At 40.6% G+C, this 26,147-nt stretch overlaps 1 protein-coding gene across 2 annotated transcripts in view; it reads right to left on the bottom strand.

The window, feature by feature from the left end:
• MGAT4A (alpha-1,3-mannosyl-glycoprotein 4-beta-N-acetylglucosaminyltransferase A) overlaps positions 1-26,147 on the bottom strand; it is a 102,155-nt gene that overhangs the window by 24,744 nt on the left and 51,264 nt on the right. For both annotated transcript variants that reach the window (XM_054973487.1, XM_054973488.1), the window contains exons 3-9: positions 17,800-17,967; positions 14,554-14,694; positions 8,064-8,197; positions 4,337-4,383; positions 3,496-3,609; positions 2,390-2,465; positions 645-759 (exon numbers count right to left, since the gene is read on the bottom strand). In XM_054973487.1, coding sequence (XP_054829462.1) covers positions 645-759; positions 2,390-2,465; positions 3,496-3,609; positions 4,337-4,383; positions 8,064-8,197; positions 14,554-14,694; positions 17,800-17,967 — 795 coding nt within the window. The remainder of the gene's footprint in view (positions 1-644; positions 760-2,389; positions 2,466-3,495; positions 3,610-4,336; positions 4,384-8,063; positions 8,198-14,553; positions 14,695-17,799; positions 17,968-26,147) is intronic.

Genomic DNA, 26,147 nt, shown 5'->3' with positions numbered 1-26,147 from the left:
TGCCTTTCTACTTTGCAGGAAGTTGGCACCTTACAATATATATATAATAACTATCAGAAAATGAATAAAAACACAGTTTAAGACTGCCAATAAAACACAGAGCCAAAGTGAATTAAAAGCAATCCTAAATAAAGTCCATGACTGCAAATGTGTGTGCTCATGGATCTATCCCATTTGGTAAAGTAAATGGGGCAACCTGTCAGTTACCTGCTTGTAGAAGCACACACAGAGCTCAGAATGAGGAACGAGGTTACAATGCCCCTAATTAAGTATGACAAAAGCAACCGTGGAGAAAGGAGAAAGATACTGGGAGCTCCCTTCAAAAACAGAACTTAATGAAGCTTAATGATGACAAAGCTGAAGCCTATTCAAGTGATGCAATTTAAGAATATGTCATTTATTTCAGGCCTGCAGCCATGATGACTATAACAATTATTCTAATTTTCAATTGAGGGATTATATTATAATAATTTACAGCAGCCTAACATGCTGAGTTATAGGATGAACTATTTACTGCATCTTTTAAAAATATTAAATGTATTGCATTTCCACATTAAAAGATTTTCATGGCTCATCTTCAGCATAACATTGTCAACCTAAGATTTCAAAGAGCTCACCCTCATTTCAAAAAGGAATTCCCTTACCAATGAATCCCAGCTGAGAAAACTCTAGAATCATCCAGTCTTCAGAAGACAACTGAAGCGCAAAATTTTTTATTGTGCTGAAGTAATTCTGCTTGACAACGATGTCATCCTCAAGCTAAGGAAACCAAACAGCTACATTAAAAGCAAAACCAGCAAAACAGAGAAGTGGTGAAATGGAAAAAAAACACAAAATACATTTCAAGCCAAATATGCATTTTAAACCTACCTATCTGATTAGCCTCCACAAAATGTACTATGAAGGCATTTGCCAAGCATGGAAGGAGGACAAACAGTGGCTTTATTCTAAAATTGTTCACCTAGATATTAAATGAAGGGGTGGGGAACAACTGGATTCACTGAAGCCTGCCTTGCCTTGACGTCATATTAGTGCTTGAAAAGATGTATAGCAAGAACTCTCCTATCCCTGCGAAATTACACTTTACTAATTAGACATTTGGATCAAACAGATCCCATTAAGTCATTTTTAAAAAAATTAAGTTATTGACAGTGATCCAAAGTAATAAAATAAAATATTAAATTAAGATGTATAATACAGCTGTCCAACTATGCAGGGATTATATCTACAGTCTAAAATTATATGTTTGGTATAGTGGTGTTGAGAGTTCAAACTAGGATCTGGGAGACGCAGGTGCGAATCCCACCACTGCCATGGAAGCGTGCTGGGTACCCTTGGGCCTGTCACAAACTCTTAGCCTAACCTGTTTCACAGGTGTGAGGATAAAATAGAGGAGGGGAGAATGATATAAGCTGCTTTGAATCCCCATTGAGGAGAAAGGCAGAGTATCAATTAAGTATATAAATAAAAATCTGCAACCCCTCCCCCATTACGATGGTAGAATAATTCAGCAATATTCTTGTGCCATGCCTCTTCTCGAACATGGGCTTTACTTGATGAAAGGATAATACTCAGCTACCTGCAGAACAGTGCAGGGTTATTGCATAAAGAATAAAATTAATTTTGGCTGGCTTTGACTGACTATCAAAAGGCATGACTAGATTCACTGGCCCAGTACAGATGTCATACACTGAGATCACTGTATTATGGTTTGGTGATGAAGACCACCGCACAAGCTTTGTGTATAGTTTCTCCCTCCTCACAAATCCCGCCCCCTCCTTCTCTCTTCTGTATAATCATCACAACCTGGCCTTGGGATATCTGAACTGGAACATTAAATAGTTTGTGAGAAACCCACATCGTCTCTGATAGATGGAAACCCAATTTAAAGATACAACAACCACAATTTTACAGCTCTGTAGTTCTTTGCCTGCACAACTCAGGAGGATCTGCTACGTACAGCATGTGAAAGTCAGCAGATGCATTTCAGTCTCCCTGGCTAGCTTTGCTGCAGCCTTATGCAACAAATGAAGTCATCATATTTATAAAAAATGGCCTTGGCAATTACAAATGTTTCTGAAATAATAAAATGTACTCTTGGCTTAGTAGCTAGAATCTGAAAGCAGACTTTGCGTCATATTTTTTAAAAAAGTTAAAATAGTTTAAATTAAAAACCCAGGCAAATCAATATTGCTTAGGTTTAGCTTCCTTGTTTTCTAAAAGATAAGTTAAAAAATATGCATCAACTTCAAGACCCAAGATTTTCGGATTTCATGCACACAGACACCTCAGTGTATTTTACCAGTTCTGATTTATTATATCTAAGGATAAAAGGCCCCATTCCAAATCACCTTTAAGTATTAGCTTAATAATTCAAATCATAATTTACCTGAATGTAGTAAACTCCTTTTTTCTGTGCATACATCATAAGAAAACAATAATCCAGATTTTGCTTTGTTCGCCATCTGAAATTAAAGGTAGTTTGATAACTTTCTAAGCTTAACCTCCCTGTAGGCATTAAAGACATGCAATTAACTACAGCATAATGTGTGCACTTGAGAGCAATTGGTGAGGCGGGGGGAGGCAGGTCATGCCACCTCCTCGGCTCCCACTCCTACAGGCAGGGAGCAGAAGCAGCATAGCCTCCAATGGATCTTCCATTAGCCAGGTACCAACTCCTGGGAGACCACCACCACTGTCAATGAGCTCTCCCAGTACGGTGTCATCCAGAAAACTTGTTTCAGTAAACTCATTTATAGGCAGGATCAAGAGACCTGCAAGTGGAGTTCTGTTCGTAGAATGGATATTTTCCCAAGGGTCCCTCTTTCAGTGGCAGCCCTCTGCCCCTCCCTAAAAAAAAGCTGCACCCAATGAGACCCTTGAGAATTGTGTGAAAAGCAGCCTAAGGAGGGAATGGCAGGAGGAAGGAATCTATACAGCCTTCCCATTCCTGCACTCAGAGGCTGTTTTCACTTGGCTTTGGATCCAATCCTACAACTTCTTTTGTTTGAGGGTAACAATTACAGATCTGGGGCAAGGACAAAAAAACCACCACACAGTGCTGGAGAGAAACACGGCTACAACTTTATTGATTACAGCCAGTAAGAACATTGGCATAACACAGGGCATGTAAGCCAAGCATCAGACAACCCACCTGCCATCTGGATGGCAGCTTTCCTAGCCTGCCTATTGGGAGACCACCACAGGATGGCAAGAGATGGAATCCCACCTGGGCTAAGCCATTGGGGGGTTCCCTTCTCCCTGCAAATGAAGCTGGATGATGGCCCCCAAGCTGGGCACATCCACGAGTGGCTCTTCTACAAGATCCCTTAAGGAGATCCTCAGAATGGAGTGAGACAGCACATAGGCACAATATTCTACCCAATACATTCAGCCCAATGCTTCAAACCCAAAACACATCCACTTCTGATGTATCCTAACAAAAATTATGAAGGCTGCACATACTGCCCCCACAATTTAAGAGAAACTACTTACCTGACTCTCTCTTTCGAGTCCCCAAATGTCTCTTTTAAGTTTGTCAGATCCGGATAGTATGATGCAGGTGGGGCTATTACTTCCACCAAGCCAGAACTTATTTCAGCAGAAAATCTATAAATCACAAAAGTTTTTTTAATAAACACACACACACACATCCGGAAAAACATACACGTATATTCTGAAAAACACACACCATACCCAATATGGTGCAAGGAATTGTTGAGCCTGGGTTCAAATTTCCATTCAGCCATGTATTGGGCAAGTCACCATCTATCATCTAGCTACTGATAAGAATAAATACATAAAATTATAAATGTTGCTTGGAACCAAGAGACTTGAGAGGTGACTTTCTTGGACACTCTAAGGCTTCAAGCTTACCCTCCCTCAGCTGCCTCCCTCTCCCTTCTGGGGGACCTGCTGGTGCGGAATGTAACAAAGCACAATGCACCCCAAATAAAATTTAGTGGAATTCTCTGGTGTTCTAACAGGGCAATGTGGTCCTACCCATGAGCTATTATTTACTACTGCAATAGATAGTCAGCTACTTTGCCATTCTATATTTCAGTGCTAGCATACCAGATTGAGGCATAGATCCCATGCAATCCATTTATTTAATGCCAATGTAATCTTCTTATGGCATGCTGGATCCTTTAATCTGATTTACAAGTACAACTATTTAGCTGATTTCCTATAATACGCAAGCTATACACACATTTGTTTTTTTATAACAACACAAACCATGCATACATAATTATTATCTAATCTCAAATAATTGTAAAAAGACAAACCAACTTGTAATCAAAGTACTTCCATGACAGTTTACGTATTATTAACTTACTCCTTTTCTAGGCTTGCAACAACACCGTTTACATACTCAAGATCTGTCTGAAAAAAGAAATGAACACTGTTTTTAAAACAACATTTTCAAGTGTGTTATACATATTTTCTTTTAATTACTTGTATAATTCTTACAGCCTCTGTGTTCAGGCACAGCATTTTTTTACTGTTCAACTAACAGTTATCAGAACATGTTTGTGAAAACACAAGATACTGAATGACTAACATTTCATTCTTAGAAGCCGTTCAGCACGATGCTGATTCACCAGATTGCTTTTACAAGCTACAGTTTTACCATATGCTTCAAGATAAGCACATTGCAATGTTAGGGCTATCAGTGAACACCCAGCCCACACAATACACATATCTTGCCTTGTTTATGAATTGCAAGTATACCAATATTTACCCGAAAGGAAGACAAACTTTAATATAATATGACTTCTATAAAAGGTTGCACAAAAAAAGTTTTTTTTGACATTATTTGTCGACATACCTGTAACATGTATATAAATTTAAGACAAAACTCCCTCTTTTTCTTGATGGTGCACCTGGGGAAAATGTAGTCTTCCTTTCATGTACAATACAGTATGTTTCAGTCACTGCTTTACTTGGCAAAATAAAATACAGCAAGGACCAAGAAATGTTCAGACCCCTGATATCAGGCCTTTTGTTAAGAAAAGCAGCAGTTTAAATATATATATATATGTACCATTCATAACTGAAATATGTATTTTTTATTTTAAAAAAAACTTCAGAAGGTCTCAGGGCCTAAATACATGTTACAGCATTTAAGGGGTTGTCCTATGTCAAGACAACATACACTGGAAACTCAGATTTTCAGGTGCACAGGGCCCAATTCTAGTTGGGATCAATTTGCATGGGTACGGGGGTGTAACCTCCCCCCTATGCCTTTTTCCCAACCTGAAATAGGCCCAGGGAGCAGCTATTTTTTTCATTGGAAAAAGTTTGCATATTGTTCACCAGTATGTGCAAGTTTCCCCAGGGCTTGCATTGGATCACACATCTAATCAGTATTTTAAAAATAAAAATAAGAAAACAGCAGCAAGGCCCCACTCAGTGACAGCTTGCTCAGGTCTCTTGCTTACCTAGATGATGGGCACAGATCTGAACAACTGAGAAGGCTCTCTATGTCTGCCACCAAGACACATACGGTATCTAACACAGCTAAAATTCAGGCCAGGGAGCCGCTCTAGGGAGTTTTATGGAGGAAACTATTTTGCATCCAAGGTAAAGTTTCCTTTCCATTCTCTTTTTTCCCCAAACTGCCAGATCCAAGCCATCAGCCACAACAACAGTTCTTCACAGCTGCTTTCGTCCTCCATCACCACAAGCGGCAACCAACAGGAAATTTGTGATATTGGCACTACCACCCTGTACACATAGCAGCAGCAACAAATTTAGAGGATGAATCACATTTGCTCCAATGTTTGCAATTCATCGGGTCATTCTGCCTGGTTAATCAACACATGCCAATTGCATGCCACAAGTCCAAAGCCAACGATTCTACATAAAGCATTGTTGCTGTTCCCTCATCTCACCACCTCTCTTTTAATTTACACTGTGCATGTGAAAACAAAAGAAATGCTAATGCCAAATGATATAGATCAGGAACTCTCTAGAAGTAATTTAAAATTCAAGGGTTTAGCATATAGATACAATTCTGTGCACATTTTCCTGGGAGTAATCCCACTGAACTGCGTGGTACTTCATTTTGATGCTTAGAATTAGGCAATTAGTCCCAGTTAATTGATATGGGCATTATTCTGCTTCGGTTTTGATGTTTCACTGCTGTTTGAACTTCATCCAGATATAAACAAGTTCCAAAACTAAGTTCCCAATGATAGCAAAGTGAATGTATTGATTGAGTCCCTCAAGCATGCAAAAATGTTACCTTTCCAATTAGACAGAGCAGCAAATTACAATATCAGTGCTGTAATAAAATTGGTTAGTCTTAAAGGTGCTACTGGACTCTTTTTGATTTTGCTACCACAGACTAACACGGCTAACTCCTCTGCAGTGCTGTAACAGGTTTCATTCTTAAATGCAGATAGGATATTCAACAAAGTCTGTGCCTGAAATATACTGACCAGCATTTCACCACTAAATTTAAGTTCAAATAAATTGGAACTAAATAGTATTTCAACAATAAATGTAAACTAGATCATTTTTCCTTTGGCAAAAAAGCACTTGAACCTTTAGATATAAATTTGGAACCGGAAAAAGAATTATCTAGGTGTCATTTTGCATTATAATTTACTATTCCACAGAAATAAGCCAACTTTCTGGGAGTTCTTAATCAGTTAAATCAAAAAGAGTCCAGCAGCACCTTTAAGACTAACCAACTTTATTGTAGCATAAGCTTTCGAGAATCACAGTTCTCTTCGTCAGATGCATCTGACGAAGAGAACTGTGATTCTCGAAAGCTTATGCTGCAATAAAGTTGGTTAGTCTTAAAGGTGCTACTGGACTCTTTTTGATTTTGCTACTACAGACTAACACGGCTAACTCCTCTGGATCTTAATCAGTTAGGCACAGTCATTTTATTTGTGCTACAGTCAATATACTCATGTTAATTAGGTAACTGAACAGGCATTTGCTATTATGCATGGTGTAGTCTCTGCTTTTTAAAAGCAAGAGGTAAGAGAAAACAGTCTCATTCATGTTTGCTAAAATACCCACATTCTGTTGAAAGAGACCTAGTCATATTCTACTTTGCCTGAGATCTCTCTTGGAAAAAATGTGCAGAATGGAAATCCAAATCCAAAAGCCCAAACACGTGAAACTATATTTGTTGATACTCATTTCTGGTTACTCTTTCCTCCTCTCTTTTTTGTAATCACCTTCAGTGTTGAATCTTAATTTGCAGGGTCCCTGGGGCAAAGGCCTGACTGTATTTTTGGTTCTGTTATACCTGAAACCCTCTTGTGTACCAATATTACTCTTGAGACAAATCCTAAACTTTGATGCATATCAGCAAAACATAGTACAGGGCCTAGAGCTCCCATCACTACTTCAAGAAGACTGCAATGGAATCTTCCCTCTAAGGCCAAGTTCTAGCCCCACTGTTATGTGCCAGAAAACAGCAACCATATGTTCTTGGGACTTTAATCAAGGCAGAGATTGCCACTGACCTTTTGAATCTCAAAAGATTGCCAGAGTGTACTTGAGTCCCTAACATAACTGAACATATGTGCCAGACAGGAACTGCAGAAATGGGTTTCCCTCTGTTTATTGCAGGCAAGCTCTACCCCCAATTCGTGTGCACAGGACTGTAGTTCGTGCATCTCAAGCCTCTGCTTGCTCTTCAGCACCTTCTGCCTACATTGTATTTAACCAGGAGGAAATAATAGACTCTCGCACATACTCAGGTGCATCCCCACTAGAAAGGCTATCGCCCAGTTCTAACATCCAGAAATACAGAATTCTTTACCCAGACAAGCATCCCTGTATCTTTGTGGAATGTTTTAAAATCTGTTTAATTTTCCCTACTGAACTGAAGCCTCCTAGGCACAGGAGAAAGAAAGAAAAATTGATCATGTAAATTGGTATAATGTGCCTTTTCATAAGCTGAAAACAGAATCATCGATCCAACTATAGCATAAGCATTTGTCAAAAGGAAATGAATCATGGTATGTAGGAGGCATAAACATATACAATACACCATAGAGGACTAGTTAGGGACAACCTGAAAAATGCAAGTGGATTACCTCTCCTATGAAGACGACCATAACACAGTCTAGTTTCTCTTCTGGAGACAACTTATCAATCAGGGAGTGAAGAGTTTCAGTAAGGTAAGATCTTACTTTTCTCTTTACGGTAGGAATTCCCATTACTATAGAAACTGAAACAAACAAAAAGTAATTTGCTTGTATAGGTCAAGCAAGGAAGGGAAAGAGGATTTTGTTATGCAGCATTTCAAAATACTTAGGGGGGGGGAGTAAACCATGAGGAGGTTCAAAACTGCAGGTATAAATGAGAAGTTATTACTATTTTTAAAAGTGACAGAATTAGAAAATGATTTGTGCATCATAAGCTAAAAGTTTCACTGCGTTTTGTACAAAGGAAATATTTCATACCTTTGAAAAAACAGGGTTGCGCTTACCTGTAACTGTTGTTCATAGAGTGATCTTCTGTGTAGGCACACATGGGAACTGCATGTGCGCAGGCCAGCCGCGGACATTCCAAAGCTCCTGACAGTGCAAGCCACTCACCTGCCCTTTTCACACACTCTCCTCCTGCCTGGGAGCACCTATAAAAGGGCGGGCAAGTGGCTCCCTCCTCAGTTCTTGAAGACTGCTGCTGAAGAAGGTGACAGCAGGACGAGTTCATAGTGGGTTCAGAGGAAGGGATGTCTGCCTGCACAGAAGACTACTTGATGAACAACAGTTACAGGTAAATGCAACCTTGTTTTCATTGTCATGGCTTTTGTGCAGCCCCACAAGGAAGATCAGCAAGCTGACTTACTCTGGAGGTGGGTATGACGCTCTTCAGCTGAACAGAGTTTCAAGGAGAGCCCTGCTGATTGCTGCGCCCCAACTGGAGTCTTCATCAATTGCATAGTGCTTGATGCATGTCAAAGGAGTGGACCACACAGTGGTCTTGCAAAAATTTTTCAGAGGGATTCCCTGCTTGAAAGATGTGTGGACTGGGCTTGTGTGGAAAGCGTCTGGAGTTGCAGGAGAGAAGGTTCTTTAATTTGAGCATAGCAGGTCCTAATGAGCCATCTTGAAATAGTTTGAGAGGAGACTTTCTGACCTCTCTTGGGCCCTTTAAAGGCCATAAAAAGATTAGCGTCCTTTCAAAATTCTGCTGTTCTGTTCAAATAAAAAGATAATGCATGTTTGATGCATGGAGTGTTCTTTCTTTGTCATCTTGTGGAGTTGGGAAGAATACAGGTGATACAATATAATAGTCACTCAAAGGGTTGTTTTAGCTGAGATATTGCAGAGGACAGGTGGCTAGGGGGTTCAAAAGGCTTATATACAAGTGATGACAGGACCAGCAAGAAACTGCTTTGGGAAGTGGAGTTAGACGCCGGTGCATATAAGTTGGCCAAACCCCTTGAGAAAAGATTTATATTTTGGCTGAGTGAAAAGGGACCTTCTTCCCCCGCATTTGGGAGAAGGCACCTCATCTGTATAGACCATTTGTAATTCTGATGGGGAGAGTGGCTTAAAGCATCTGCAAGGATATTGTCTTTTCTGCAAGGACACTGGCCCATAAACTCACATGGTGCAGAACTGCCCACTCTCAAAAGAGGGAGGATTCCTGGCATAGAGCCAGAGACACCATGCCCACCCAGTTTGTTTAAATAATGTGTTGCAGTTGTATTATCTATGCAAACTGGTGACTATTTCATGTAGGGACGGTTCCAAGACTGTACTGGAACCAATGTCTGACTCTTCATCAGAGGGGCTAGAGGGTTCTAAGGGTGGGTAATGTAGTGTTATAGCCTCAGGTGCAGGTTGTGGAACTATCGAAGACTGTGACCTGTGCCTTAGTTTCGAGTGGGAGCAAATATAAAAATTATTATAGGTAAAAGTAGTGGTGATGAAAGTAATGGTATGGTAAGCAAAAGACTGGCAAGGAAAGGCACAAGGTGAGTATTGGAACCCTGATGGTGCTTTATGATGCTGCAAAAGCTCCAGTTGTTTACGGGGCTTAGCCAGTGCTGTTGAGTCCTTTTGGCCACTCGAGGTAGACTCCAGAGATGGATGTAGCAGAGAAATTACTGCAGAGGTTTCCATCAATTCAGGTTTCCATCATCTCAGTGAAGCTGGCAAGGCAGATCTCTCTGTCTCAGAGTCAGGGATGAGGTTCTCAGAATCACCGTACGATCTGAGGGCTCCACTGGAACTGGAGCTGAAGAGGAAGATGTCTTCTTATACACACGTCCTGAAGTGGTAGATGAAAGAGACTTCTCAAGATGTTTCATTTTCATCATTGCTTTTTTGGCTGGTGGCTCTGACTGACTTCTAAAAGGAACTGGAGCATCCTTGGAATCTGATTCAAGCTTCAAAGCTGTAGGACAAACTAGAGAAGTGCATTTGGAGCTCTCTGGTTCTTCATCACTGGCTGCTGGAACCAATGGAGCAGAACCTTTTAGGGCTGACTCCCACAGTGTAGCCTTGAACTGAGATGTGCTTTAGTGGCATGCTTTGGGCATAAATTGTTTGTACGCAGCGCACTTCAAGGTGTTGTGTAGTTCACTTCGACAGTAAAAAGCACTTGTTGTGCACATCACATTGCGCCATCTTTGTTCCACAGGAGGAACATTCCTTGAAGAGTTCCTTCAATGTCACGAAGTCGAAGGCTTCACATCCAAGAAAAAGAAGAGCTGGAACCAGAGAAAGATGTCTTTCTTCAGTGGTTGCAAGAGAAGAACTGAAGGAGGCAGCAGCTCACCCACCCAAGGTTGACCTGCACATGCACAGTTGCCATGTGAGACTACAGAGAAGCCATGATGCAGTTTTAGTACTTCTTTTAGCAGAGAAAAAATATTAATTTTATTCAGGTTGGAATATATACATTTGGTGCTAGAAGCTTTTTCCAACACACTTTCTGTAACTTTGAATTTTTCCTGTTTAAACAAATCTGTTGGCCAAGTATCCAGTTCATACTTAGTAACATCAAAACCTCCACATTTGTTCCCAGTCCATCAAACTGAAAAATCCCTTGTACTCAACTTCTCATTCAGACAAGCATCTTTCTCATCAGCCAATGGGGAGGAAGCATGGATGGTCTTAGCTAACTGGAAACACGGGCAGCTGCCCCCAAGCCCCAAGTTGGGAGAGACCTTGACCATCCTCAGCACTGCCCCCTCAAGGAGTGGGGTCCTGCTATCAGCTATGTCCAACCTGTTTGGAGCTTAAGTGGCTAGCTTCTAGTGGCAGCAGCTCTGGCCACTTCACACAGGGCAAGGACCACTCCTTGCTTGGCCCTGGTGGTGGGACCCATCCTGGACTTTTGCCCAGGGCCCCAGTATCACTAAGACTGTCCCTATGAGGACCTGGAATTTCTAGCACCTAATTCTATGTGGAATCTGTTATGGAAAACCTCAGAGCAGAAAAAATCTGTTGCCTAAATTCAACAGATTACCGAGGTGCTACATTTTCAACCTATACCTTTACTCTTAAAAAAAAGTTCAAATTTACCTCCAACCTCATATACCTTTACTCTTTAGAAAAAAGTTCAAATTTACCTCCAACCCCCCCAAATTATTAAATACAAGATGAGATTCAGGAGATATGGATGTGGTGTTTGAACATGCCACTACATTTCACTAAACCTGACTCAAAGGGAAACATTTAGGATTTTTATTAACCTTTTTGCTAATTCGCCTGTCAAAATATACACTGAGTTAATTCTCATTAGGATAGCTTCCATGCACACGTGCATACACACGCAGATGAGCACACACACACACGCACATCCCTTCATAGGAAACACATAATAGTTTAGTATGTTACTTTCATACCTGACATGCATTAGCAAAAACACATCTTGTTACAACTATACAAAACCCACATGATGCAAAATCTCACTATTTGCAGTTATTCTGGTTGTTGTTTTTTACAAAAGCAAGCAAACCAGGAGAAGTTATATGATGAAAACTTAAAAGCTTGGAATAAAAGATAGAAGCAGCAATACAGGCAGAGCAACATAATGGATCTGAAAAGAATGCTTTGCAGATATTCAGAATCCTAGTGAGCATTTTCCAAGGGCTGTGTTCCTGACTGGGCCTTGTTAATATATTTTGCAAGAGTGGCATTCGGCAGTATCATTATATGCATAAAATAATGAAAACAGGCACATACACAACTTAGACCCTCATTCAAATAATTGTGCTGTATCACTGCCGTACACACTGAGGGGTTTTTCATATTTTCTCAACAGCCCCTCTCCTGAGCTATATCTCTGCAGGCTATACATTACTTTTTTTCCTGGTATAACCTTTGCATAGGAAATGTTCACTGTTCCAATACTGAGTGCTTACAAGGGAAGCTATGCCTCCCACTTAGGCAAGAGACCTCTCATGTGCCAGATATTCCCACTGTTGCTCAGCTGAGCAGAAGGGGGGAAACTCTGGGGAAAATGGAAGGGACAATTGGTGGCACTGGCAATGACATGATGTCACTTCTATTGCAACCTGGAAGTGATACACTCTAGCTTTTGCTCCAAACTCTACAGTTAAACCATAGAGTTTGAGGCAAATAGTACAGTGTCACACCCTATTCAATTATGTTACTTCCAGGTCACACTGGAAGTATCAACACTGCATCACCTGTGATGTCACCAGCTAGGGTCCCCCCATGGAAGCCTCCTGTCAGTTGTCAGCCTCTGGACAGCAGCCCCTGGTGTTCATCACCTCACAAGTAGTGAGGATATTATACATCCTGGTGAGCATCATTTAATGCAAAGGAATTTGCTGCACTGCACTTTAAGGAGCTTCTAGCATGGGGCTTGCAGCAGACTTTTTACTTTCATTCCAGATGTTTTTGAGCAGCTTAAAAGAAGTTGTCTTTTGCTGTCCTTTCTGTTTTCCTTTCTCTATTACTATCTTCATAACCAGAGAAAAAGAGAGTGCACACACAACACTGCTATTTAAAAAAAAATGACCCTGCTTTTGGCTAACTCACAGAGAAGAGTTCTGAAACCAGATTTTTACTGTTTTTTACAAAAAAAGTTTTCCAAATCCAGGCAGGGATTTTTAGTGATGTTCAATCTGATCATATGTATATTTAGAAGTTCTACTGGATTTAATAGGCAAGTGTGCACAGGATGGCAGCCATTGGTCATACCATTGGTCCAACCAGCCCAACACTGGTCCAACTGGTAGCTGAATTCAGATACTCAACTACAGATCATCCCAGCCATGTTATCTGAGATTCTTTTATCTGAACATACAGAGTCTGAATTTGGGGTCTTATACACAAATCATATACTCTAAACTAAACTACGGCCACTCTCTTTATCTGTAAGAACAGTCACTTTAAAAGTAGACCCTATGTATAAACTCATGTACCAGAAAATGGTAAGACTTGAAGGTGCCACAGAACTCAATGTTCTTAGAAAATTTTTCATCCTCTTCACTTCTGTAATAAATTCTTTTGGACAGGAATTTTATCTAAGCATTTAAAGCTTTAAACAGTAAACACAGTATAACATGCTCAAATACTGCGCAGCTTGTTCTTTAAAACTCCCAATATAAAGCTGTTATGAATCAGCCTAAATTTCATTGCTAGAAAATGTATGTGTTGTACAGTAATTATGCTTGTTGTAAAAATTATGTATTTGCTAACAAAAATGTGAAATGGGAAGGAGTCAAAATTAGTTTAAAGGTAAAAAATAATTTCATGCATTCATTAATGTAGATAAGATTAAAGACAGTGAAGAGGGATGGATAGTTAAACTCATCATTACATTTAAATAATTCTTCTCATTTAAATTCCAGTCACTCTAGCAATTATCTTATTGTTACAGGTATTATTATGGTGGGATTCGATTTTACAGCTGGCTAGTAGAAAGCAACAGTTGGCCACCAAGCTCAGTTACAGTTGTGGACAGCCCAAATGAATGTCTAAAAAGAACTACAAGTTTTTCCTGCCAAACTTTCAGTGCCCATATCTAATGACTTGGTCGTGTAAGAAGCTACCTTGTAAACAGGATGAGGTGTGGAAAAGAAATAGTAATCTCCACTGTGCAACTGCAAGTTTACAGATTCATATGAAGAGGTTCACTGGATCTAGATAACATGACTATCCATTGGGTGCAGTCTGAACATTCACAAAAAGCAGTAAACTGCCAGAGACAGTCCAATTACTTATTCTACATTTCGTACTTTATAGAACTTGCACAGCATGGAAAATCTAATCTACTAAAATTGTAAAAAAAACCCTCCATGCATAGCTATTTTTTTAAAAAAATCTTAATTTAGTAAACGACATGCCATTTCAGATTAGTGGTTTTTATCATATACCTTAACATCAAAAGTAGTGGGATCTGCATAAGACAATAAAAGAGAGAGTTGAAGACAAAACCTTTTCCATCTTGGATTCAAACTGAATTCTAAGAGATAACACGCAAAATAAATGTTTTCTTTATTGTTCTGTAAGTCATGTTGACCTATAGCTATAGCCACAAAGCCTAAAGGGCGTATATTTAAGTGAATAAATAACATAAATTTTATCAATTTACCTCCTGTTCGTCCAAGGCCAATCTGTACAGATGGCCGAAGGCTTCCTTCATTTTTCAGCAAATGAGGCAAGTGGTAATATATATTTGGCACTTGAAGAGATTTTCTGCTTGTTAGCTCCTTCAACAATTTTAATGTTTCATCTGAAAACACAATACAAGATACATGACAACTTATCTAACTATAAAAACTAACAAAAAGATAAGAATGAGATGCTTAAGATTTATAAAGAACTAAACATTTTTTTTAAAAAAAAATCAACACTTACATAAAAATGGGTGTTTTACCTTTCTGTATGTTCAGGCTGGTTTACAGTAGAACAAAATTAGAGAAGACCATTCCATATGGTTGAGGCAGATACTGAAAATGAAGACAGCCTCGTAGCCATTGTAAACACTATTGGGGGCGGGGGGAGAGAAATACCATCAAAGTGTGTTGATGCTGACTACCAAAGCCACACTATTATTTAACTGCTGTGTGTGTCCACTGCTAGCCACACACTTGCTCCTTTTCATGCAGGTGTGTTGTTCACTTTCTAGGCAAGCCAATACAGTGGAGAAATTAATTAGACTACACCACAAGTTGGTCACAGCCTAATCAATTTGACTGTGAAAAGTCACTCTTAAAACTACTCCTTGAGCTTGGAAAATCCTGAGAAAAGGCAGCCCTTTTTTTATTTTGTTTTGTAAAGAGTTACAAGAATGGTCATATGGATAAGCAACCATCCTTTCACACATCGCTTAAATAATTCTCCATTACAGCAAGTCTTTCCCCATTGATTCTATATAATAAGCCACCTATTCTAGATTTGAGTTGACACTTCTGCAGTGGCAAGGGGACGGTTTCTCCTAATGCTACACAAATAAGTTGTCTGAAAGCAGTACATAGCCACAAAGTGTAAAACTCTCCAGAGAGCCAGTTTGGTGTAGTGGTTAAAAGTGCGGGACTCTAATCTGGAGAACCGGGTTTGATTCCTCACTCCTCCACTTGAAGCCAGCTGGGCAACCTTGGGTCAGTCACAGCTTTTAGCTCTCTCAGCCCCACCCACCTCACAGGGTGTATTGTTGTAGGGATAATAATAACATACTTTGTAAACTGCTCTGAGTGGGTGTTATGTCTTCCTGAAGGGCGGTATATAAATCAAATGTTGTTGTTATCATCATCATCAACAACAACAACAACAACAACCAAAGCAGGGCCAAACTACAAATGACAAATTTTGGTGAATCAGGCCCAGAGAACACAGCAGTTGCAGGGAAAGGAATTTTTAAAGTACACACAGGTATCTGACTCAACTTGGAACAAAGGCACAGGGAAAAGAAGAGCTCCTACTGTCTCCCAATTCTGTTTTCCTGAGTGGAATGGCCTCAGAGGGAGTAATGTGCCCCACTGAGCCTCGTACCATCATCCTGAACTGAATTGGGCTCCTCAGGACTTCAGAAATTCCTTTCCCTGCAGCTGCAATGTGATTGCCCCTCAGACATTTTACCCAATTTCTATTCGCTGCCATGTTGTGAAAAAGAAAGTGTCTTTGATATTGCTGGACTGATTCTGGTTTCAGGTTTCAATTAACAAGCACCAAGTAATATCTCCAGCTGAATGGTATGCCATTTCCCTCTGTGTCCAAACATTCAGTTTAAAACAAGTAAATGAAGTCTGCATAAATCTGAATATTGCTCTGTGACTGCTTTGTAACCCTCTCCAAGGTGAAGCAAAGTTTGAGCTACCCTATACAGAGTTACTTCTAAATGGGTAGCCATGTTAATCTGAAGCAGAGGAATAAAACAAGAGTCCAATGGTACCTTAAAGATGAACAAAGATTATTCCAGCAATAAACTGACTTCTGACTCACTAGACCATGTGCTGGAATAACACTTGCTTTATTATGCAGAGTCGTTAACTTTGGAGAAAATATACAATAGAGAAGCTATTTGTAAAATAATTTTTACAAGTTCTTCTACAGACAGTTATTTACAACTGCACAAGTCAGCAAGAAATGAAAAGGATAGAAGTAGGAAGCATGATTGTTACACTCATTGATCAAGGACCTTCTCTAGTTTTTTAAAATTTATTTTAATTTATTTTACATTTATACCACCTTACAATAACAAGTCCCTCAGGCTCAACAATAACAAGTCCCTCAAACCACCCACACCGTTTACTAAAAGATCCATCTTCAGACTTTAAGTGCGTAGGGCAAAGTAGATTTCTTTTATCAGTGTTTCTTCCTTTAACACCCAGGATTCTTTAATCCTGAACCAGACAACACAGCAGATACCAATCAGGATCCCTTTTCCTTGAATCCAGTAGAGTGTATTGTATGTTATACGGATTGATATGAAAACAGGAGTCAAATATAATAACAAAACATACATTTATCTACTTGGTAAACGGGGCATTTAAGGTCTTCCCACTCTAGTCTGATAGATGACTCAATTATAAGAGCTCAGAGGTGCTTTATGCTGATAATTTACAATGCTGATGCTTTCAGCAGTCTTAGAAACAATAAGAAGAGAAGCCTTTGTATTGCACTGTTTTTATACAGGAACAGCACCCAGACCCTGCCTTTCTACATACAACTCTCAAACAGAGATGGGCACGAACCAGAAAAAAAACTGAACCATACGGTTTGTGGTTTGTTATATTTCACAAACCATGAACTTTCACGAACCTGCCCAAGTTCACGAACTGGTTCATTTTGGTTCGTGAATACGTCACTTCCAGGCCAGCAAATCACCACTTCCGGGTCAACAGAAGGTCACTTTTGGATCAGCATAAGGTCTGCAGAAAGCCCAACCCCCATTACCTAGGAAACTGGTTGATTGAAACCAGGCTGTCTGCAGTGACGAACCAAAAAACGAACCAAACAAACCACCCTAAAGTTCGTGGCGGTTCATCAGAAATGGGCTCTGATGAACCACTGGTTCACGAACCACAAACCGGCCTGTTTGTGACGAACTTTGGTTCATATTTCGGTTCGTGCCCATCTCTACTCTAAAGTCACTGTTGGATTCCCTGCCTACTCAGGATCTTTTTCCTTCTCCCTCCAGAACCATCTCTCATTTTTTTTCAGTTGGTTGTTGGCTGTTCCCCTCTTTCCCCACAGTTTTTCACCCTCACTCTAAGATCCCATTCAGCCTTTCAAATCCAATTGGTCCAAGCTAAATGGGGGGGAGAAGGGAAGAGGGTGGAATCTTCTCCTGTCCATCACAACAATCACTTCAAATTCTAAACACATTGATCTGTACCTGAAACACTGCTCAATGCATCTTTACTTCCATTTGTTTCTGCCACTGCACGTCTGAACTGCTCCAAAATGGCATTTAATTCAGAGGAGCGCTGCAAGGTTCTGTGCTCAGCTATGCGAAGACGTTCCTTCAAAGCATGAAATTCCCTTTGATAAGCAATTAGCTTTTCTAGAAAGAAAAATAATGCAGACTATTTGTTATTAAAGCACTTCATTCTTGTCCCCCACAATTGACTGGCATTCACTATTAAATAGTACATTCTCACAGAACTTTAAAATAAAGCACACGAATACCCTGAATAGTATTTCAAATGTCATCAGATTTTTAAAATTACTGTCAGGAATAAAATGAAAGACTTACAGGAGACTAAAAGATGTTCAATTACATATTACAAAAGAAAGTTTCTTTACATGAGATGGCTTGAACATATTTTTCTGTTTACAGATTATCATTTTATTTCACAGAAACACAAGCAATACCTTATTAATTATTTCTATTTTGAAATTCATCATCTATCTTACATACTAATAGCCAAATGGCCTTGAGCTGAGGATATTTAAATCCACATACTGGAGCCATGAACAGACAAGACACATCTTCCTATACAACCTGAAAAATGCCCTACCTTTGCAGAAAAATCTGAGATCTAAACAAAAATACACTGGGAATTTAAAAAATCCAAAATGATAAAAGGAGCACCAGCAGCATTAACCAGATGCTTTCAGTGGCTGTTGCTAGGCAACCATAACAGTTTAGCCAGAATTCCAGGCTTGCTTTTTGCTAGGAAAAGCAAGGGGAAGGAACAGGGTCCTTTCTAGGCCTGTGTTGGCCTTTGAGGGAGGACTCATTGGGGCCAGGCCCAGAAGAAACCACCAGGTGACTTGATACCATGTAAGTCAGCCAGGCCTGGCTGCTTGCCATTGTTCAACAGCAGCTCCCACCCACAAAAGCCAGTGTAATGTAGTAGTTAGAATTCCAGAGGAAGATCTGAGAGACCCAGGTTTGAATCATCACTCTGATGTGGAAGCTCACTGGGTGACTTTGATCCAGTCATACACACTCAGTCTAACCTACCTCTCAGGGTTGTTGTGAGGATAATACAGAGGTAAGGAGAATTTTGTAAGCTGCTTTGAGTTCCCATTGTGGAGAAAGCCAATATACAAATGAAGCAAATTACTAAATATAGATGAAGATGGGGGACAGATAAAAGGTAACTTGTTTACTGGGTTTGAAGGATAAGAACATAGGGAGGCTGCCAGGAGGAAGGAAAGAGGAAATAGTGTGGGGAATAGGATTCAGGGAAAAGTGAAGTACCCTCACAAGTTCTTTTAAAAAAAAAAACAATTTTATTGGATGGGTTGACATACAATTCATTCATATCTTACAAATACATTTCCCCCTTTGTCCCTAAATGCATCCCAACCCCTCCCCCTCCCCCCTTTTCTGTGCAGACTCCCGACAGCACTACAGTCCCGTATTTTCTTATCATTTGTTCTATATTACTTTTCCTTTATCCCTACTAACTAGAGGTAAAATCCTAACTTACCATTACTTAATACAATTCTGTAACTATTAATAAGCTATTAAAAAGCCATCAGAACATATTTCTTTTGCTCATATACCTTTCTTCAAACCATTCATTTATAATTCCCTTTTTTTTATCTAAATACATTTAGCTTAATATTTTCCCAAATAGCACTATAGATTAAAATTAACAATTTAACCTTTCTCTTAGTTTCTTCTACAGTTATATGTAAATTTGCTTAGTATCAATTTGCATAGTTAACTTTCCATTACATTTCCCAATTTTTCCACTTGTGTTAATTTGCTAATTTCTTCATTTAGCTCACAACATTTCATTTGCATCATACATCCCAATTCTACAAATAGACAAACAATAAAAAAAACTATTAACAATTTTACCTTCCTCTTAATTCCTTCTACCGTTTTATATATAAATTTATTTAGTATCAATTATCTAAATCAATTTAGTATCATCCCACTTCTAAGAAATGAAAACTAAACTCTTCAGACTTTAAGCTGTGGCCTTAGTCTTGTAAGTAACTCCCACTTGTAGCTTGATTCTTGTATTCATATTACTTTTCTCGGCTTTCTTCTTCACTTGAATTCTTCTATCACTTGGTAGCTTCTTCCACTTGAAGTAACTGGGAATGGCTCTCTCTTTCATGCTTGTTGTTAATCCTTGCACTTGAATCTTTAAAAATCCTAATAAATCTTCATTCAGTTCTTCTTGCAAGTACTGCTCCGTTTCTCCTCGCCCCTTGCATTTTTGTTGTTTACATCCTGCTGTTTTGTAATCAATTTCTGCCGCCTGCTCGTCTCCTTGAGTTGTCTGCCTAGTTGCTTGCTCTTCATCTTTCGATTCCACAACTATTTTAAATATATCCTTAATGCTTTTAATTAAACTTTCGTTTGTTTCCCGAATAAGTTGTATCAACACTTTATGTCCCTCTGCAACTTTTTCTCCCAACGATTTTATAGCTGATTGCATAGCAGCCTGCCGTTTCTTCTCCACTCTCTTCAAATTTACACTAGATTTCTCCCCCCCCCGACATCTTTATCTTTTGCTTTAAATATTCGTATTATTTTAATCTCACCAGATATCGGGCGGAGAGTCTCTATGGCAACTTTAAGGTAGTTCAAAGTGATGAATATCCCCTTCCTCTTGCCTTCTCGCTGCTATTTCTCGCGTTGCTTCGTCAGGGACTTCTTTGCTGCTTTGCTTCCTTCTTCCTGTTTTCCAAATCAAGCCTCTCTAGGCAGTTCCGCTCGGTGTTCTTCTTGCATTCCGTTCTCTCGCGATATTTACTCAGCCATTCCTCCACCTCCTCCCCTTTTCTCACAGCCAGCTATCTCTCTCCAAACCGCAAGTATGCATAAACAAAAGTTATTTTCTCTTCTTTTACGCTTTATAATCTTTCAAATTTCAAATCTTCCTTCAAGACATCTTGCTCCTGTCTTATTCTATCATCTCAGTCCACAATTTTCATTTTTAGTAGAGATTTTCCTTCTCTTCTTAAATCCGAAAGCCAGATTAAAATCTTTAACCTTGATTTGTTCCGTTTGGGTCTTTCGTGCTGCCTCATTCGTTACCCATTAGCCAAATCTGGTTCTGAAGCTTGGGTCCTGGCAGGCTTATGCCGAACAACGACTCAAAGAGTGCTGCAGAGATGTTAGCTCGTCCTTCTTCGAGAGTACCTCAAAGCGATGTGGGAGATCCATCATCCTGGACCCTCCCTCCCGCTGAGATCTCACTCTCTCTGGAACTTGTAGCATTCTGGCTCCTCTCCTACCTGGAGAGGAGTGGCAGTCGGTGATCTGAGCACCTTGTCTCCATTGTAACACTTCAATGCAATTCTCTAAATTACATTACAGTATTGCAAAATATGCAAGTCATATAGGCAGTTTTTTACTTAACCTCTAAAAGTGGAACAATCATACTGAACGCATGATCAAACAACTGAACGTGATCCCGTTTGGAAGGAACAATCTCCTTCTTTCTTTCTTAATGACAATGAAGAACAAAATATGTTACACTAAAAAGAAAACAATGGCACATAAATTTGTGATACATTTGACAAAGCAAAAGAATGATGCAAAATTTTAATAACAATCAACATTTGTCTATAGTAGACATGGAATTAAAGTAATATCATCAACATAAGCCTGGCTAGATTCTGGTCCAGAAATCTAATTAGTCTTTAAGGTGCTACTGGACCTAAATCTTGCTCTTCTACTACAGACCAACACAACTACACATCTGAAATTATTTTGGCTGCAACCCTAAATATACCTTCTTGAAGTATTAAAATAAGTGAAGCCCAGCAGGTCTTCCCTGTAAGGCTAAGAGGGAAAGAAGAGGTGCGGTAAAAAAAAAAAAGCTTCTTTAGACTATGGCATGCTGTCTTCTATGAGCCCATGCTTGGCCCTTCTCTTTTAACAGTCAGATCGCCAGTGATTCTTTCCCCCCCATAGCAAGCATTTATCCATCTGGCTGGTGAACTGCTGGGCAAGCATGGCCCAACTTTTGGCAGGAACATTTTAACGTAACTTCTGTGTGATTTTATGTTTAATCTGTTGCTAGCAACTTTTTTATTAACTCTTTTTTAAAAAAAAATTTGTATGTTCCCCTCAACGCCAATATTTTATTATTGTTATTATTTTGTAAGTAGGTCATATAAATATTCTAATAAATTAAGGGTGATGCGATTGTGAAGGGAAGGACTTTAGTCTTGATTGTAGGTGATTGTAGATGTGCTCTCCCCATCAAGAAAGACAGCCCTGAGGCACTTATGCTATTTATACAGCTAAGCCAGCCTCGTCTTGAAGTACAGATACATGCGGAAGGTGGTGGGATGGATGACAGTTAATAAACTGAATTTCAATCCAGAAATGGCTGAGGTGCTGTTGGTCAACAGAAAAGCTGATCAGGGACTGTGCATCCAGCTTGTGCTGGAGGGGCAGTTGCACTCCCCTTCAAGGAACCGGTTTGTAGGGGGGCTGCTACTAGATCCTGGTCTACGGCTGGAAGCTCATGTCTCCTCCATTGCATGTAGCACCTTTTACCAGCTCTGTTCCTCCAAAAACAAATCTGGCCACATGCTCTGATCCACATCCAAGTTAGATTACTGTAATGTGCTCTATGTTGGGCTGCCTTTGAAAACAGTTCAAAAAGTCAATTGCTCCAAAATGACACAGCTAGGCTACTGTCGGGGGTTGGGGTTACTGGGATTGTATCGCCCTTGTGCTGCAAATTCTGCAGTACCCATCTAATCCTGGGCACAATTCAAAGTGCTGGCTCTAACCTTTAAAGCCATAAACTCCTTGAGGCCATGGTACCTGAAGGACCATCTCCTCCCATACTATCCAGCCCGCTGTTTAAGATCTGCCCTCTCAAGTCCTGCTCTCTGAGTTTCAACCTTCAGGACAGGATATTGAAAACCATCCATCTTGGCTTTCTGGACAGCTTGACCAAAAGGTGAAACCTGAACCCAAATGTTCATCCTGTTTCCCAATCTATCTGTCAACCTAAAATTGCTCCCAACCTGGAGTATTTTTAAGGATTTTTATTGCCAAGCTCACAGATGTTGTGTGTATTTTCTAAGGCCCATTTCCTCCAAGGTTAGTGAATTCCTGGAAGAGTTGCTACACAATTGGATATATATCACAATCATCATTATTATATATAGTACTGGTGAAGAAAATAATACACATTATTTAGAATATTACTAGTATTAGTCTGCTTACTACTAACCCATTAATTATTCTGATTATATTTATCGGATTGTGTCAGCAAACACTATTAAGAACTAATTAGCAATGTAATGGTTTCAGTAAGAACAGAACTTGCATAGAAGTAAAAATGACCAAAAAACTCAATAACTGAGGACTGATAAAAGAGAACTTGGTCCAAGTTACAAGCTGACTCAACAGATATGATGAAAAAGAAGACAACAGAAATACATCAAGACATTTGCGGAGCAACGGAATCAATTTTTGATTTATTAGAGTGTACATTTTCAGAGAATTATTTACAATGACTTCTGTTGTAAAACATGGATTTCTAGGGCCCTTTTCACACAGCCTTTGCAAACTGTTTTGGCTGCTGGTTGCTAATTTCAGTTTTCCCTATGAAAACTATTTCAGGGAGTACTGAAATATTATGAAATAATTTCTTTTTTTAATGAGTGAAATAGTTTTTATGACAAGGTTTTGCTCACTCAAAATGTACAGCATTGAAAGTTTTATGCAAGAAAATCTACAGCATTAGCTAATAATTCCTATGTATACTGCAGGCATCAAAACGTATTTTAAGGATATGGTTATTGCTTAAGTATGAAATATTTTGGCAACAATTAATATGCCATAATATGTATGATAGGGTTGCCAGGTCCCTCAAGTCTCCCAGCGGGAGACTGGGACGCTGGCTCCTACCTCGTCGGGGCTTTCCTTACTGTGCCCGCGCACGTGCTCACAATGAGCATGAGGATATCACTTCAGGAGTGACGTCATCACGCAGGGACGATGCATCGTGCGCGCTGGGGAGAGCAGAGAGAGCGGGTGGCGGTGGCGGCGAGAGAGAGAGCTGCGGTGGCCACAGCCTGCTCTCTCTCTCATCGCAGCCACAGCTGCCCCTGTGCTGCCCGCGCCGGCAAGGACAAGGGGCGCGGCGGTGAGAGAGCGAGCTGCAGTGGCCACGGCCTGCTCTCTCTCTCTCGCTGCAGCCACAGCTGCCCCTGTGCTGCCCACGCCAGCAAGGACAAGGGCTGCGGCGGCGAGAGAGCGAGCTGCAGTGGCCACGGCCTGCTCTCTCTTTCGCCGCAGCCGCAGCTGCCCCTGTGCTGCCCGCGCTGGCAGGGACAAGGGGTGTGGTGGCGGCGGTGGCAAGAGAGCAGGCCGTGGACGCCGCAGCCACAGCTGCCCCTGAGCTGCCTGCGCCGGCAGGAACAAGGGGCGCGGCAGTGGCGGCAGCAAGACAGCAGGCTGTGGATGCCGCAGCCACAGCTGCCCCTGTGCTGCCCGCACCAGCAGGGACAAGGGGTGCGGCAGTGGCAGTGGCAAGAGTGCAGGCCGTGGCCACCACAGCTCACTCTCTCGCCGCCGCCGCCACCCGTGCTGCCCATGCCAGCAGGGACAAGGGGTGCGGCAGCAAGAGAGAGAGCAGGCCGTGGCCACCACAGCTTGCTCTCTTGCCACCGCCGCGCCCCTTGTCCCTGCCGGCGCCAGCTGCAGAGGGACAGTGGCGGCCGCAGCAAGAGAGCGGGCCGCAGTAGCCGCCACGACAGTGAGAGCAGCATGCTCTTGCAACTGCCACCTGTGCTGCGCCACCCAGAGAGGGGGCATCCCAGGGAGCGCGCTCCCCCCCCCGCCGGCCAGGTAAGCAGACACGGGGGGGGAGGGTGGGATCGGGAGATCCCCCACCCCAAGCAGGGGGATGGGAACCCTAATGTATGATGATAATACATTATTAGAGTACAGTGTTTTCAATGTTATAGTTTATATCCAAATATGTTGCTGGTTCTACTAGCACTGTTTCTGTCCTAATAGCACTGCTTTCTGATTTCAATTTTCATCTTTTTCCCATCTTTTCAGACAGCAAAAATTAAAAATACCAGTGCTAAGGTCGCACAGGGTACAGCAGTTTGCTGCTGTTCCTCTCAAGAATTAAGTATACTTGCGGTTTTCCTTGTAGAAAACTAAGGCATTTATATGCTAAATGATGCCTTTTAAGTTGTTAAACAGTAAAATAAGTTCAGTCATGATAAAAATGCAAGTACTGCACATATTTTAATTTCCCACAAATTTTCTGTTTTCTCACGGCTTCAAACTTTCTGGAAGTTTCACAATTCTTCTTGTACATGGGCTGTGTTCTCCTAATGGAAGGGCAGCAGCAACCATGAGGAGGCCATAGAAGCAGCTGCCCCCCCCCCCCCTAGCCTCAGCACCACCACAGTCGGCCTGGCAAGTAGTAGTGAGCTGGAATGCATGATTAATCCATGATGTTTATGATGAAAACCTAACTCGTACATTAAAAGGTGGCATTGCATGATGAAAGTATAAGTTTTTGATACATCTGCATCAGAAAGTGTGGTTCACAGCACTTATCTGTGTTTCTGTCATATGGAGGGTTGCTATGCTATTCACAGGAATATTTAGTGCTTCCTCCTTTCTTCCGCTTAACTGTTTTTCACCTTGATATCATATCAGTGATAGCAGCTTCATGTTAGAGTGACCTAGCATTTTAGCGCCATAAATTCTGGGCAATTGTCCAACCCTTGCCATAAAATTTAAAAATGCAAGCTGAGCAGAGCATTGCTCTGAGAGCAATAATATTTTTTTTGCTCATGATACAGAGTAATACATGTTTCAAGGCATAGTTTATTCAATGGAGTCTAGTTTAACTTTGTGAACCTTCTGTGTTCTGTCTCTTTGGCATACAGAGACAAGGACCTGTTTTAGGACTGTCCTGGAAGTACGGCACTTAGGATTTTTTGATACTGCCTCTTTTTAAATTTTGAATTAAAAGATGCTTAAAATAGATTCTCCCTTTCTCATCAACTTATGGCACAAGCCACAGATACATGTTGAGCTCAGTCTTTTGCTTCCCTGTTGGGTGAATGTAGAAATCTCTCTCTCAGGAAATGACTTGGTAAAATTTATTCATAGATTGAAATCTAGTTAAACAATCTTGCAAGACTTACATTTTGTTAGGGAGTTATACAATCTTTTCAAAGTTCTTGCTACATACATCTGATGTTTTATTTAGTAAAAGTTTTCATTCTTGTATACATCCTTCACTGGGGCATTAGCACATTCTCTCTCTGTCA

The sequence above is a fragment of the Eublepharis macularius genome, chromosome 3, assembly GCF_028583425.1.
Source record: "Eublepharis macularius isolate TG4126 chromosome 3, MPM_Emac_v1.0, whole genome shotgun sequence".
Classification (NCBI taxonomy): domain Eukaryota; kingdom Metazoa; phylum Chordata; class Lepidosauria; order Squamata; family Eublepharidae; genus Eublepharis; species Eublepharis macularius.
The sequence above is the reverse complement of the archived record's forward strand: the minus strand, read 5'-3'. Positions and strand labels throughout refer to the sequence as shown.